We start from the raw sequence: 16,875 nt of genomic DNA on the forward strand, positions 1-16,875 counted from the left end.
TATTGTGACATATATTGGAATGTGTAGTATAATAGAAATGGATAACTTTTGAACCCTGGTGAAAATAAATATCGGAGCGTAAGTCGAATGTAAGGAAAGAGTAACAGAAGTGTAAACGAAGCTTCTGGAGGCGTAAATTGAAACAACGAAACGTAAACGAAGTGTTAACGCTTCATTTACGTTTCGTTGTTTCAATTTACGCCTCCTAGAAGCTTCGTTTACACTTCTGTTCCCGACAAAAACAGTTACGTCACATCCTCGTCGAATCCACGTATTTTACGTGGTTTACGTGGATGCAGATTTATCCACGAATTATCTACGTGGATACAACTTTCTTTTTTCATTATTACATCGAGGTACTTTATTCTCGAAATATCAATGTAGATTTCATGTGGATATTTCTATTGAAATTATGATTAATCATTCAACGACTCGGTAATATTGTAATGTTAAAAGATATTTTATTAAAATTTTTCAATTGTAATTTTGTATCTGAAATATTTCAGAAATATACCTGCATCATGTTTTTTATAATATTTATAATATTTATATTATAATATTATAATATTTATATTTTATATAATATTGTATTTGCAATATTTCTGAAATCTTTCAGCAAGATAAAAAAGTTTGCTAAAAAAAAGATTATATCTGTATGTTTCTAAATATGTAATAGTACATATGTATATAGAATATGTTTCCTCGCTTTGCCGCTATGCGGCGCTGCATCAAATTAGCTAACTCGTATTCAACTTTTCGTCATAAAGTGTATATAAAGAACTGATACTAACACGGTCCGAAGTTTATTTTTTCTTTTAAGGACCGTCTATGATGGAAGTAATATTGGTGGAGTGGACGGTGGAGTAAGGCGTAAGCGAATGGTTCTTTTCCATTTCGCATTACTCCTAGTCTTACGCCTTACTCCACCGTCCACTCCACCGATATTATTTTCATTGTAGACGGTCCTTTAGTCAGTTTGATTTAATAAACTGATTTAATTTAAAATAATTTGTTTAATAATCTGGATCGCTTGTTGGGATTCAGAATATGGAACAGATTATTTGAAATTAAACGGATAAATGGGAGATAGCTTATTGCGTATATTAAAAATAAAATATAAATAAAAATAAAATTATTCTTATGGCCGAGTGTGTATTTATATACTTTTATAAATGTCCAAGATATTCACTTATCAAAAATGAAAAAAGTAATATGTCTCGAAAGTTCATGAAATTTTCACATAGATTCCACGTAGATTCTAGTACCGTTTTTGAGCGGATTATCCACTCGAATATCCACGTGGATTCAACGATATTAATCTACGTGGTAATAACGTGGATTTCACGTACTGTTTTTGTCGGGTTACTCTTTCCTTACATTCGACTTACGCTCCGATATTTATTTTCGCCAGGGAATTGTTACATTTAAAATAAAAAACACAAATACTTGTTTATGGGTATATTACACGAAATAAAAAATTATTAAATCCGGAATACTCCTAAAAATGCAGAATTTAACACAATCATGGTAAATATAATAAAATATTACATTAATATATAGAGTGGACTATTTTAATCAATCCATGCGAATATCTCGAAAAGGAGAAATTTTTCAAAAAAATGTTCCAGACAAAAGTTATATAGTTTCAAGGGGGATATAAGATAGTGGCAATTATTTGACCTTGGACTGTCGTTTGAAGATCACATGAAAGTCACCTTCAAATTCTTAAACAATAACTCCCATTTTTCATTGCACATTCTTGTAGCTCATCTCGAGAGCTTTTCAGAACACTATAATAAAGTATTTTTTCCTTGAGTACTTTTCGAGTTATGAGGCTTGAAATAATTTCTTAATTTCATATAAACCATAAAATATCTAGTAAAATATTCATTTTTCGATTATCTTACCTTAATACTTTTATGTACAAAATAATGAGAGAAATCAATTGGTGTAAAGAAATTTGCAATTAACAATTACATATTTTTCGCGTGGATTGATTAAAATGGTACATCCTGTATATATATAAAAAAATTTTGATCATAATTTTTCTCTTAGAATTATTTTTGAATACTCTTTTTTTACATTTTTATTTACTTCTCTCTTCTCATATTTTATTATTATATATAATATGTAATAATATAATATATAATAATATAATACTTATATATATAGGCCCGTATTCAGAACGCGCTTATAAAGATGTTAGTGCGTTGTTATCCAATAGAAGTATCTGTTTTATGTAAAACAGATACTTCTATTGGATAACAACGCACTAACATCTTTATAAGCGCGTTCTGAATACGGGCCATAATATATATAATAATATAATATGTTAAATATATATATGTGTATATATATACAGGATGTCCCATTTTAATCGATCACCCCGAATAACTTTTTTAATTTTGATTGTAGAAAAAAACGTTTCAGACAAAAGTTATATGGTTTCAAGGGGGACATGAGACGGTGCCATTAGTTTGACCTTGAAGAATCACCTGCAGGTCACGTGAAGGTCACCTCCAACTTTTTAAATGGGACACCCTATATGCTTTTGCATATTCTTATAGCTCATCTCGAGAGCTTTCCAAAACACTATAATTAATAAGTTAGTTTTCATTAAGTACTTTCCGAGTTATGAGGCTTGAAATAATTTCTTAATTTTACATAAACTGTAAAATATCTTGTAAAATATTCATTTTTCGATTATCTTACCTTAATACTTTTATGTACAAAATAATGAGAGGAATCAATTGGTGTAAAGAAAACACACAATTGTTTCGAAAAAAAAAATGTAATTTGCAATTAACAATTACATTTTTTTTCTTAAAAATAACTATGTGTTTTCTTTACACCAATTGATTCTTCTATATGTATATATATTGATTCTTCTATATGTATATATATATATATATATATATATATATATACAGGGTGTATCGTAATAGGAAATCAATTAATTAACCAGAAAGTAGACAGATAATACCTGACCGTAATATCCCAAAACATGTTTACAACTCACATACATATACACACACACGCTAACAAACATACACACGTACATACACAGACACACACACACACAGATACACAGAAATACTCACATATGAACACGTCGAGGGATACTACGTACAGAGAGATACCCGAAACGGACAGGGGCCTTAACCGGCCATACGGCAACGGCTTCCGGGCGGGTAATGCGTAAGCGGGTACCGCCCGGGAGTCAATACCATCCAGGAGGTGCGTAAAGAGAGGGGTTTTTTAGTGGGTAGGGGCCGTTAAATAGGCCGAACCCCACACTCCACCGGTCTACGGGGACCGGGGGGTGCGTAAGAAGCATTTATCCCCTCTCTCGTTAAAAAAAAAAAAAAATAAAACATGTGGGACCCACTTCAGGGATGGATAGGGGACACACCAACAATGAAAAAAGTTCATATTAACATGTGTCCTATTTGATCTTGTTACAAAGTTACAGGACGTTTAATATTTAAATAACCGGCAACCGGTTACATTCATATAAGGTGCTCGAAATGGCTACCCCCGCTCTGAATGCAAGCATGCAGTCGCCATATCAAAGACTGTCGCACTCTTTCAAATATTCCAGGTGTATGTCGGATCTGTTCCCACACAGAAGAAAATATCTAATGGATATCTACTGGATATCTACATATCCATTTAATATCCATATCCACTATGGATAACCAATAGATATCTAAAAGATGTCTAAAATGTTTATATCTCCTGAATAACCAATGATGATATCCATTGAATATCCATATAAAATCCCTATATCCATATCTACTGAAAATCTATGGAAGATATCCACTGGACATCCATATAAAATCCACATACCCATATCTACTGAAAATCTACCAAAGATATCCATTAGACATCCATATATTGTCCACATATCCATGTCCACTGAACATCTACCAAGGATATCCATTAGACATCCATATATTGTCCACATATCCATGTCCACTGAACATCTACCAAGGATATCCATTAGACATCCATATAATGTCTACATATCAATGTCCACTGAAAATCTATCAAGGATATCCATTGGACATCCATATAAAATCCACATATCCATATCTACTGAAAATCTACCAAAGATATCCAATGGATATTCATATACTTCCACGAGCTTCACGCTTCGCCGCTAGGTGAAAAGGAAAACGCCTAACCCGAAAGTGGGATCCATCTAAGACAGTATATAAGGCCGCAGCACAGGTCCCACGAGTCACGGCTTATCGGTCAAAGAGCGCAAACTATTATAGCCGCATGTCCTCTAGCTTTTGCGAGGAGCTCCAGAGCTCCATATAATTAACCGCAGACGGTTAATTTCTTTTAAATTCCGTTATATATGGTATCTATATACAGAACATTAAATCAATATCCATTCAAAAATAAATATCAATATATACGTAATAAATGTATCTATATATAATAAATATCCACTGAATATTATATAGATATTTACAGGATATTGATTTACATATCCTGTAGATATTTATGGAACATTGAATAAATATCCACGCAGAAATCTGATGAATATCCAGTATACATGCAATAGATATCTACAGAAATATTCACTAAATATTGTATGAATATCTAATGGATATTTATGTAGATATCCTATGGATATTTATGAGATCTCGGACATCTGGATATCTAAAGCACGTCTAATAAATGTTTCCTATATATTCGTGGATATCCCTAATGCCCATTGAGAATATCTAATAGATATCTAATAGATATTATTTTCTGTGTGGGTTGGCAAGCTTCTTGTATACGTGCACGTAAAACTTCAACATTGGCAATGGGTGCAGAATACACAATTGCCTTCAAGTGGCCCCATAGATAAAAATCTAATGGATTTAAATCTGGGGAACAAGCAGGCCAGGCAGTAGGTCCTCCACGACCTATCCATTTCCGTGGAAATCTGTAAACTCGAACGTACGGTCGTTCGTGTGACATCCCCAAGATCAGGATATACAACAGGCTTGCCTACATATGAAAGATATTACATATTGCGAAATACCCTGATTTGCCGGTTATTTAAATATTAAACGTCCTATAACTTTGTAACAAGATCAAATAGGACACATGTTAATATGAACTTTTTTCATTGTTGGTGTGCCCCTATTCATCCCGGAAGTGGGTCCCACATGTTACGATACACCCTGTATACAGGGTGTCGCAGACCACCCGTATCAGCCGAATATCTCAAAAACTGAGCGCGGCAGACAAAAATATTTCAGACAAAAGTTGTAAGATTTCAAGTGACGCATTACATGGCGATATCAGTATGACCTTAAAGAGTGTTGTCAAGGTCACGTAAAGGTCACCTAGAATTCTGTAAATGGATATCCTAATTTTTTATTGCATATTCTTGTAGCTTATCTCGAGGGCTTTCTAAAACACTATAATTAAGTTAGTTTTCATTAAGTACTTTCCGAGTTATGAGGCTTGAAATCATTTCTTAATTTTACATAAACCGTAAAATATCTTGTAAAATATTCATTTTTCGATTATCTTACCTTAATACTTTTATGTACAAAATAATGAGAGAAATCAATTGGTGTAAAGAAAACACATAATTGTTTCGAAAGAAAAAATGTAATTTGCAATTACTAATTATATTTTTTTATCGAAACAATTATGTGTTTTCTTTACACCAATTGATTCCTCTCATTATTTTTTACATAAAAGTATCAAGGTAAGATAATCGAAAAATGAATATTTTACAAGATATTTTACGGTTTATGTAAAATTAAGAAATGATTTCAAGCCTCATAACTCGGAAAGTACTTAACTTAATTATAGTGTTTTGGAAAGCTCTTGAGATGAGCTACAAGAAAATGCAAAAGTATATAGGGTGTCCCATTTAAAAAGTTGGAGGTGACCTTCACGTAACCTTCAGGTGACTCTTTAAGGTCAAACTAATGACACCATCTTATGTCCCCCTCGAAGCCATACAACTTTTGTCTGAAACACTTTCTAGTAAAACTCTTCGTTATCGAGATATTCGACCGTGTCCAGACTTTTTTAACACCCAGTATATATACAGGGTGTTAGAAAAGTCTGGAAACGGTCAAATATCTCGAAAACGAAACGTTTCTGAAAAAAATGTTTCCAATCAAAGTTGTAGGATTTCAAAAGATCTATTTACTTGCGCTATGAGTTTAACCTTGGGTGGCGTCGCCAAGGTCAGAGCAAGGTCACCTAGAATTTTTTAAATGGGACCCCCTATTTTTTATTACTTATTATTGTAGCTTATCTCGAGAGCTTTCCAAAACACTAATAAAATATTTCTTCATTGAGTACTTTTCGAGTTATGAGGCTTGAAATAATTTCTTAATTTTATATAAACTATAAAATATCTAGTAAAATGTTCATTTTTCGATTATCTTACCTTAATAATTTTATATACAAAATAATGAGAGTAATCAATTGGTGTAAAGAAAAAACATAGTTGTTTTTAAGAAAAAATATGTAATTTGCAATTAACAATTCCATATTTTTATATACAGGGTGACCCATTTTAACTTAGGCAGCCAAATAACTCGAAAAATAAGCAAGATAGAGAAAAATGTTTTAGACAAAAGTTGTATGGTTTCGAGGGGGCCATAAGATGGTATCATTGGTTTGACCTTGAAGAGTCATTTGAAGGTCACGTGAAGGTCACTTCAATTTTTTTAAATGGAATACCCTATATATTTTTGTACATTCTTGTAGCTTATTTCGAGAGCTTTCCAAAACACTATAATTAAGTACCTTTCCGTTAAGTACTTTTTGAGTTATGATGCTTGAAATAATTTCTTAATTTTACATAAACCGTAAAATATCTTGTAAAATATTCATTTTTCGATTATATTACCTTAATACTTTTATGTACAAAATAATGAGAGGAATCAATTGGTGTAAAGAAAACACATAGTTGTTTTTAAGAAAAAATATGGAATTGTTAATTGCAAATTACATATTTTTTCTTCGAAACAACTATGTGTTTTCTTTACACCAATTGATTCCTCTCATTATTTTGTACATAAAACTATTAAGGTAAGGTAATCGAAAAATGAATATTTTACAAGATATTTTACGGTTTATGTAAAATTAAGAAATTATTTCAAGCCTCATAACTCAAAAAGTACTTAACGAAAATGTACTTAATTATAGTGTTTTGGAAAGCTCTCGAGATGAGCTACAAGAATGTACAAAAATATATAGGATGTTCCATTTAAAAAAATTGAAGTGACCTTCACGTGACCTTCAAATGACTCTTCAAGGTCAAACCAATGATACCATCTTATGGCCCCCTCGAAACCATACAACTTTTGTCTAAAACATTTTTCTCTATCTTGGTTATTTTTCGAGTTATTTGGCTGCCTAAGTTAAAATGGGTCACCCTGTATAGTTTATTGGTTCCCCTTAGGGTTACAAGGCGCTTTTTTAAAAGGAGCGTACCCGAACCTTTCACAAATCCAAGGCAGATCTTACATCCCCCCCGACCTGGCCCTTGTGCGACCGCTACATTCTGGTTCCCCACACCCTCCCTACGTACCCTCCCCTTCCTTGCTCTCCATCCCCTCACCCCCCTTTCCGCTCTCCTGACCCTTCTCCTCCCACTCCCAGTTTTCCTTTCGTGATTACATCGCTTTCCACCTTCCTCTTCCTCCTCTCCCTTTCTCCTGTGCTTTGCTTTCTCTGTCCTGTCTCTCTTTCTTTCTCGTCTCCATTTCCTCCTCTCTAATCCACTCCTTTCCCTTCTCCATCCTGTACCGAAAGTAACTGCAAAACCAAATAAAAATTAAAAACCGGAGCACAGCGGTTATCAACTCCTCCTCCTCTCCACTCCCTCCACTTCCTCCATTTCCCTTAAACTCCCTCTCCTACCTTTTTCTACCTTTTCTCCTCTATCCCTATTCTCTCCCCCCTGTTCCTACTCGTCCCCCCCCTCTTCCACCTCCTACCCTTCCCTCTCCTATTCTCCATTCCCTACCTTCTTCACCCTCTATCTCCTCTCTCCCTTTTCCACTACTCATCACTTTCCTCCTCCGTCTCCTCTGTTTCCTCGTACCACCTATTTCTTTCCAAGTCCCATCCCCATGCCTTTCCATCTATCCATACCCTCCTATTCGTCGTCACCACTACCTTCCCCTTCGCCCTCTCCATCTTGGCCCTTTCCACCAATTTCCACCTCACCCTTCTTTCCTCCATCATCAAATACTCATCCACGCCCACCCCCCAATTCCTCCTTATTTCCCAACCTCTCGACAATATCTCTACCCTGTCTTTCACCTTCCCCATCCTTACAATTAGCACCGTTCCCGCGCTCCGCTTCCTCTCCTGTACCTCATCAATCTCCACCTTTCTCCCTAGTTCCTCCCTCACAATCCCTCCATCAACCTCTTCCTTTCCTCCGCACTGCCCCCCTCTACACCTCTCCACACTACATTCCTCCTTCTCTCTCTCCTCTTCTCTACCTCCTCCCCTATCTCCCTTTCCTTCCTCTCTATCTCCCTTCTCTCTCTCTCCCTCCTCACTCTCTCCCTCCTCTCTTCAAACTTCCTCCATGCGTCCTCTCCTGTCATCCTCCTGCCCTCCTCTCCTAAATCTTCTCCTTTCTCCTCTCCTCCTCCCTCCCCTGCCTTCCTCTTCTTCCTTCTTTCTTCCTGTTCCTCTTCCACCATCTTCCACCAATCTTCCTCCCTTTCTCCATCTTCCCCGCTCCCTTCTCCTCCACTCTCCCTTTCCCTCTCTTCCCTCCAGCCCTCCATCTTCCGGCCTGCCGTCTCCATCCACTTCCTCTTCCCTCGCTTCCTTTCCTTCCCCTCCCCATCCTGCGCCTTCTCCTTTTTTTCCTCCTCTTCTACTCCTCTTCTGTCATCCTCCCCCCCACTCTGCTTGCCTCTCCTCTCTCCATCTCCGACTCTCCTTCCTTCCACCGATCTCTCTCTCATCTCCTTCCTCACCTCTGCTGCTTTCCCTTTCCTTATCGTTGTCTCCTCCACCTTCCTACCTTCCTTTCCTTCTCTTCTCTCTTCCTCTTCACTTCTCTCACCTTCCACCCTACTCTCCTCTTCTGCACCTTCCCTCTCCGTCCTAACCTCAACTCCCACGCTCTCTCGACTGACCCCCTCTCTCCTCTCCATCCCTCTTACCAACCTCCTTAATACTTCTTCTTCTTCTTCCTTTGATATTATATGGCTACTTGTGATCTGGAAAGCGATCAGTATATTCGAGCCAACAACTGGTTTAAGTAGGTGGGAGACGTAAGGAATAGGGAAAGATAAACAAGGGGGGTGTTCCGGTCAGAGGCGAAGATTGCAAGATTTGTGGAAAGAGAGCAGTATGTGAATAACCCCAGGGAAGGGCTTGTTTAGAATATTTTGAATCTTGTAAGGTCGTGTTAATTCTTCGAATCTGGATAGCTGCAATAGTAATGGAATCCTTTGTGCGTTGTACAGAGGACAGTTCCAGAAGATGTGGTCTGCGTCTTGCGTAGGACATCCGCATGAACAAGAGGGGTCTGAAACCAAGTTGCAGCGGTGTAAGCTGTAGTTGAGGGCATAGTGGCCACTTCTAATTCTGCAGCAGGTGGTTATGCTTTCTTATGCTTTTTCTGTTAAGTTTGAGCTTATGGAACCAGGGTTTTAGCGTAATTTCTTCAAAAGAATTAAAGTATTTGGATCCTTTGTGTCTACCTTGTGTCTTGAGTAGTCTCCTAGAGCTTTCGATGTATTTTCTTCGAGGAATGGAGTAAAAGTCAGAGTGAGGGAGTTGTCTCTCAGATAATTGACCTGCATGAATGGCTCTTTTTGCTAGGTAGTCGGCTGTTTCATTTCCGAGTATGCCTGTATGTGCCGGAATCCAAACGATGGTATTTTCATAACCAACTAATTTGATTTCTTGTAGCTTTTGTTTAATGGCGTAGATAACATAGTTGTATGAGTGAGCCAGGTTAATAGAAAGAAGAGCTTCGGTAACGCTTTTGGAGTCGGTGAAAATGACGGATTTTGTGATCGGGTTGGATAATATGTGTTCGAGGGTATAAAGGATGGCAAGAGCTTCCGCGGTAAAAATGGAAGAGTAAGAATGAGTTTTAAATAAAAGTTGTAGGTGAGGAGAGGGGGAGTATATGGCAAATCCTACATGGTCGTCGGAGTCGTTTTTGGAGGCATCAGTATAAAAGGAGGTACAGGAAGAAATTAATTGATTGTAAATTTCGAAGAAAGCGGATTGAGGAATGGGAATATTCTTGATTTTTTCTATTTCAGCCGAGGAGGTGATGATAATAGAGAGGAGAGAGGTGAGTGCACAGTAATCAATCGAATATACTGCGGGGTAGTCAAATTTAGAAATGTAAGGCTTTATGCGAAGAAGAGAGCTGAAGGATCTGAAGAGAAGGAATTTTTCAGAGGGGTTTATCTTCCGGGTTTTGCGTGAGTACCATAGCAGTGCGAATAATTTATCTATGAGTGGATGGGTATCAAGGGCAAAGATTTTTAGAATATATTTGGAAGAAAGGAGTTCAAATCGGAATCTTAAGGGGCCCTCTCCGGCCTCCGCGAGAATAACGTTCGTTGGGATAGTCCTGCGGAAGCCTAGACACGCGCGCAGGGCTCGAAATTGAATGTTTTCGAGATGTTTCATGGAAGAGTGATTGTTAAAAGGAAAGGTGAGACAGCCGTATTCCATGGAACCTCTTATTAGTGCTTTATAGATGTTTAAAAGGGAGGAGGGTGCTCCTCCCCACCAAGTTCCTCTCAGCATGTTAAGGATGTTAAGAAGCTTAGAACATCGTATGGAAAGGGCATGGATGTGATTATTGCTAGAGAGGCGGAAATCGAGAGAGATACCAAGAAATTTATGTGAGTCGGTTGAGTGGATAACAGAATTTTTCAGTTTAATAGAAAAGGCGAAAGGGTTGATGCGTTTCTTGGTAAAAATGATTAAGGAGGATTTAGAAGGTGAGACTGTGAGGCCTTTAGTGGAAAGGTGTTTTAGAGCTTTATTAGCTGACGTTTCTAGCTCTGAGAGAGCTTTTCCAATATTATGGGAACTGACAAAGATGGCAATATCATCAGCGAATTGAACTAGTTCGCAATCTTTGCCGATGAATCTGTTCAACCTCGAGACATAAATATTGAAGAGAATGGGGCTAAGGATGGAGCCTTGTGGAACTCCTTTATAAGTGTAGTATTCGTCAATAAGTTTGCCGTTGACTACAAATTGAAGTTTACGAGCGTGTATGAGCGAGTAAATAAAGCGACATAAGATAGGTGGTAGGCCCATTTCTACGAGATCAGAGATTAGGATGGAGGGAATGACATCATCAAAGGCATTGGAGAGATCTAGGAAGAGACATGCAGTGGAAGTACCTTGAGTGAAGCTGGTGTGAATTTCGGTGGTAAGAATAGAAAGATTATCTTGGCACGAGCGAAATTTACTGAAGCCGAATTGTGAAGATGGAAGTTTTTCGTAGCGCTCGATCCACCAATCTAATCTAAGAAGGATGAGCTTTTCGAGGGTCTTGAGACAACAAGAGGTGAGAGAGATGGGACGGAATTTTCTTGAAGCAGCTTTGGGAATGAAATATACTAACGAGTGACTCCATGTCTCTGGGAAGTCCCCCGAGAAGAAGAGATCGTTTAAGATTGAAAGGAGGAGGGGGTAATATTCCTTAGGGAGGTTGGAGAGAATAGTGTAGCCTATTTGATCTAAATCAGGCGATGATTTTTTATTTTAAAGGAAGAGATAACATGGAACAGTTCTTCAAGTCGAAATGGGTTGTCAAAGATGTGGCAAGAGTGAGGACGATTCAAATCAAAGTAGGAAGGCGGAAGTTTATGGAGACATGAGGAGGGGGAGATGGAATTAATTAGTTCTTGGATATCTGTCGGTATGCCAGAATTGGAGGAGGGGAAGGGGCCGGGAGTGTTAAGGAATCTATTTTTAAATCTTTTGATGACGCGCCATAGCGCTGAAATACTGGTGGAAGAGGTAATGGATTCGCAAAAGGATCTCCATCTCATACGTTTGGCATGACGAAGGGTCTTTCTTGTAATAGCTTCTTGCTTTTTCGGATTGAGGTAATTGAGTCGCGAAGGATTCCTACGAAATGTGCGGAGGGATAGTTTTCTAGATTCGACGGCTTCAGAGCATTGCTCATTCCACCAAGGGGCAGGAGGATGGGTGAAAGAGGGAGATTGGGCTCTGTTATCCGGTTTTTCCCTCCTACGATCTTTGTAGGGAGAGTTATTGATGGCGACTTTTTGTTCTGAGAGAAGAGACGTGACTGTATCTGTAAGAAAGTTGCAAAAGATGAAGTATTTTTCTATTGGAGGGATATCAGAGTCAAGCCAGGCAGAGAGGGAGGGAAAGGAGAGTGAAAAGGAGGTGAAAAGAAGTTTTCGGTTGATCTTGGAAGTGTGGAGCTTGTTAGAGAAAAAAGAGCGGGTTTGAATAGGATAAATGATTGTAACAATGGATGGAATGTGATCACTACCAAGAGAGTCGTCATAGGAATTCCAAGAGCAGTAAGGAGCTAAATCGGGAGAGACAAAAGTCAAATCGATGATAGAAGAAGAGCGAGTAAAGTAGGAGATAAATGTAGGGGAGCCATCGTTGATGGGAAAAAGAGAAAAATCTTGAGAGGAGTTAAAAAGTGAGATACCTATGGAATCAGATCGGTTGCAACCCCAGGAAGTATGATGTGCGTTAAAATCGCCTGTAATGATAATCTGACCAGAGGCAGGAATTGAGTTGAAGAGTTCTTCCCATATGGAGAGAAGAGAACTGGATGGATGCCTATAAATGGAGAAAATGTGGATATCATGCTGTGAGGAAGAAATTTTCGCTCCTACCGCCTCAAGGACTCCATCTAAGGAGAAAATAAGATCAAGCTTAGTGAAAGAGATGGAGTTTTTAATCGCCAGCAGGACACCGCCGGATTTGTTAGAAGGTCCGTCCTTCCACAGAATGTGGTAATTATTCAAGAGGAAGATTTTGTCCGGAGAGAGCCAAGTTTCAGATATGGCAAGGATGTCAAATTGATTTCCGATTTGAGCAAGGGAGTCCCTTTTATTAAGTATGCCGTGACAGTTCCATTGGAATAGAGTGATATTATTATGCGTAGAATTATTAGTCATTTTTGGTCGAGGCCGGAGAAATGTTGGTTGGATTAACAGGGAGATTGCGAAAAAATTGAGTAATGGCAGGGATGAGCTCGGATATATTGAGGGAGGTGAGTAAAGGCGAGAGCTCAATAATGAGAGAGGTGATGAGGTTAAGTGCATCTTGGAAGGTTGTGGGATTTAGGGGAGGATTGGAAGTAGTGATAAGGTTGGTAGGAGGTGACGAATAGAGAGAGGAGGGTGTGGAAAATGAGACGTTGAAGCCGGAGGGCTTTTGAAAGGAGGCGGGAAGATGAGGATTAGGATTTTTGTCGAGGCGAGTAAGTTGAGGAAGAGAGGCAGATTTTGTTTTAATGTCACGAGTGAGAACAGGAGAGGAAAAGGATTTGGGTTTGCGGTTAGAGGAGAAATTTTTAGATACTTGAGCATAGGAAAGAGGAGGTGAGATGGGGTAAGAGATAGGTTGAAACGAGTGTAGGTTTGCGTGCGGGGAATTAGCTGTGGAATGGGAAGAGGATAGTGGAGGGAACTCTTCAGAGGACGAGGAGAAAGGCGGAGGAGTTTTGTTACCTTTAAAGATCTCTCTAGCATCCAACAAGGAAATATTTCTAAGAGCCGCGTATTTCCTTATTTCCCTTTGGATTGCAAGTTCTGGGCAGAAAGGTGAGTCGGCTCGATGGTCGCCCCGACAATTTGCACACCTTGGTGACTCTTGTATCTGTTGACAATGTTCTTCTGAGAAGACGTGGTCTTTTTCTCCGCAGTGTAAGCAACGTGGTTGACTTTTACAGTTGGCTTTTATGTGGCCAAATCTAAAATAGTTATTACAGCGTGAGACTCTCGCTATATATGATACAGGGTATCTGACATGAAACATGTACACGTATTTAGGAATTTTCTGTCCTTCAAAGGTGAGTGAAACAGAGTAAGAAGGAGAGTAAGTAGCCGGTGCAGATGTATCTGCTTGAGAATCCGTATGATAGATTGTGTTGATTCTACGGTTTAGTCTATTGGCTGTCACGACTCTGATAGGACTTGTGGTATTGTGCAAGATTAACTGGTCGGTAAGATCCAGTGGAACGTCTCTAATAATGCCTTTCCTAGAGGTGCGAAAAAGGGGAATAAAGGCTTCTAAGCCTTTGACAGCAAGTCTTTTATCATCTACTAAGGCGTTAGCGGCATCTCTGGATTTGAAAAAAACGGATACTTTAGAAAATCCTGTCTTCTTGATTTCTAGGATATCTTCGATGTTTAATTCACACACAACTCTTCCCACGAATGTGGGGTGAAGTTGTGATTTTGAGTTTTCGCCAGGCAGGCGCTGAACGTGGACATCGAATGGTCCGGCGTTGTTTTCTGAGTATCGGTTATTGAGAATAATTTCCGTGAGAGTTGTGATTGATCCAGAGGTCGAGTCATGGTGAGAGAATGTGCTATTTTCAGAGATCGGGCGCGAGCTATTGGTGGAAGTCGATGAAGGTTCTGAATCGTTGGGTCGTTTGCCCAAGACCTTAGAGCGAGGACTGAGCGTGGAACCGGCTTCCAAAATCAGTGATTCAAGGGCAGCGGTCATGTGAGAGTCATCTATATCCATTATGTTCGGTAAAAAAAAAATAGTACTCACGGATGATATTGTTTTCCCGTGTTGCTCGGCAAAATAGGCGAATCCTTCCCTCCGGGGGGGAAAAGGAGACGAGGAAAGATTTCGAAGGAAGATGGCGGATGTTGACCGAGGCCGAGAACAAAGGCGTAGTTAGGTTCGACGCAAAGTTTGGCCTAATGTTTGTCCTTTTCGTATAGGGCCGCCAAAAATTTAATATTCCGGAGGAGGCACACAATGAAAGAAGCAAAAACTTGTAAAATTTAGCACTTAGAATAGCCCAGAAATGGGCTGTTTGATCAAATCTTTAGGAGGCACACAGAAACACGTCTAGTCGCAAACGGTACCAAGATGGCGGTCCCACCTCCTTAATTCCAACACCATCTCCACCATAACCTTCCTCAGCTCCCTGATCTCTTCCACCATCCCTCCACTTTCCATCTTTCTGTCCATCGATCTGCTTCCTCACTGTAAACCCCGTACTCTCCGTATCTCCTTAATCGATCTACGCATCGATCTATCTACCACTCGCTTCCTTCCTCCAGCCTCTGGCGCCATCTCCACTCTCCATCTCCGCCGTTTCACTCGTTCCTTCTTCGGCCTCTAGCGCCATCTCCACTCCCCATCTCCGTCGCTCCACTACTCCTCCTCTTCCCGCCTCTCCCTCCTTCCTTCATTCTTCCCAACTCAGCACTTTTACTCCAACTTTTCTCTTCCAAAATACTCTCTATCCGCTCTCTCTCCATTTCTGCCTCCATGTCCTCACACCCCTCTGGTAATCCTCCACCTCCTCCTGTATTCCTAACTCCCATCTCTTCTCCCAATCACCTCCTATTCCTTCTTTTTCCCGTTACTCTCTTCCACGCCTGTCACCTAGCCCATTCCATCATGGCCTCCCTCTCTCTCTCTCTCTCTCTCTCTCTCTCTATATATATATATATATATGTATATATATATATATATATATATATATACAGGGTGAGCCATTTTAATTAACGCACGCAATTATTTCGGAAACAAAGCATTTCAGAGAAAAATGTTTCAGACAAAAGTTTTATGGTTTCGAGGGGGCCATAAGATGGTATCATTGGTTTGACACTGAAGAATCATTTGAAGGTCACGTGAAGGTCACTTCAATTTTTTTAAATGGAACACCCTATATATTTTTGCACACTCTTGTAGCTTATCTCGAGAGCTTTCCAAAACACTATAATTAAGTACCTTTTCGTTAAGTACTTTTTGAGTTATGAGGCTTGAAATAATTTCTTAATTTTACATAAACCGTAAAATATCTTGTAAAATATTCATTTTTCGATTATCTTACCTTAATACTTTTACGTACAAAATAATGAGAGGAATCAATTGGTCTAAAGAAAACACATAGTTGTTTTGAAGAAAAAATATGTAATTTGCAATTAACAATTCCATATTTTTTCTTAAAAACAACTATGTGTTTTCTTTACACCAATTGATTCCTCTCATTATTTTGTACGTAAAAGTATTAAGGTAAGATAATCGAAAAATGAATATTTTACAAGATATTTTACGGTTTATGTAAAATTAAGAAATTATTTCAAGCCTCATAACTCAAAAAGTACTTAACGAAAAGGTACTTAATTATAGTGTTTTGGAAAGCTCTCGAGATAAGCTACAAGAGTGTGCAAAAATATATAGGGTGTTCCATTTAAAAAAATTGAAGTGACCTTCACGTGACCTTCAAATGACTCTTCAGTGTCAAACCAATGATACCATCTTATGGCTCCCTCGAAACCATAAAACTTTTGTCTGAAACATTTTTCTCTAAAATGCTTTGTTTCCGAAATAATTGCGTGCGTTAATTAAAATGGCTCACCCTGTATATATATATATATATATATATATATATATATATAATGTATAATATGTTGTAATAAAAACATTAAAATAGTATGAAAATAAAATAATATAAAAAAATAATATAAAAAAATAATATAAAAAAATAAAAAATAAAATAATAATAGTAAAATAATAATTTAAAATTTTGTATTAATGTCATTAATAATCACAGATACATTTTTCACCTGAAATGTGAGAAAAACCACGAGTAGAAAAAACGAGTGGAAAGAAAAAATTGAAAAATAATGCAATATCCAT

The 16,875-nt window shown here is 38.2% G+C and overlaps 1 protein-coding gene across 1 annotated transcript; it reads right to left on the minus strand.

The window, feature by feature from the left end:
• Positions 1 to 9,317: 9,317 nt before the first annotated feature.
• On the minus strand, positions 9,318 to 15,355 carry LOC145963980 (uncharacterized). The gene is made up of 4 exons (XM_083086339.1): positions 15,268 to 15,355; positions 15,090 to 15,210; positions 13,713 to 14,761; positions 9,318 to 9,535 (listed from the first exon to the last, which is right to left on the minus strand). Exons 1-4 carry the CDS (start codon positions 15,353 to 15,355, stop codon positions 9,318 to 9,320), a joined length of 1,476 nt encoding a protein of 491 aa, XP_082942465.1.
• Positions 15,356 to 16,875: the final 1,520 nt, after the last annotated feature.

Source organism: Camponotus vicinus, unplaced genomic scaffold (assembly GCF_025532165.1).
Source record: "Camponotus vicinus isolate PSW18456_S1 unplaced genomic scaffold, iyCamVici1.0 SCAF_13, whole genome shotgun sequence".
NCBI classification, from domain to species: Eukaryota; Metazoa; Arthropoda; class Insecta; order Hymenoptera; family Formicidae; genus Camponotus; species Camponotus vicinus.

Coding starts and splice junctions, on each gene's coding strand:
- LOC145963980 (XM_083086339.1), bottom strand. CDS start 15,355: ATGGCGCTAGAGGCCGAAGAAGGAACGAGTGAAACGGCGGAGATGGAG. Junction 15,211..15,267: donor CTGGAGGAAGGAAGCGAGTG/GTAGATAGATCG, acceptor CGGGGTTTACAG/TGAGGAAGCAGATCGATGGA. Junction 14,762..15,089: donor GAGGTGGGACCGCCATCTTG/GTACCGTTTGCG, acceptor ATCATCCGTGAG/TACTATTTTTTTTTTACCGA.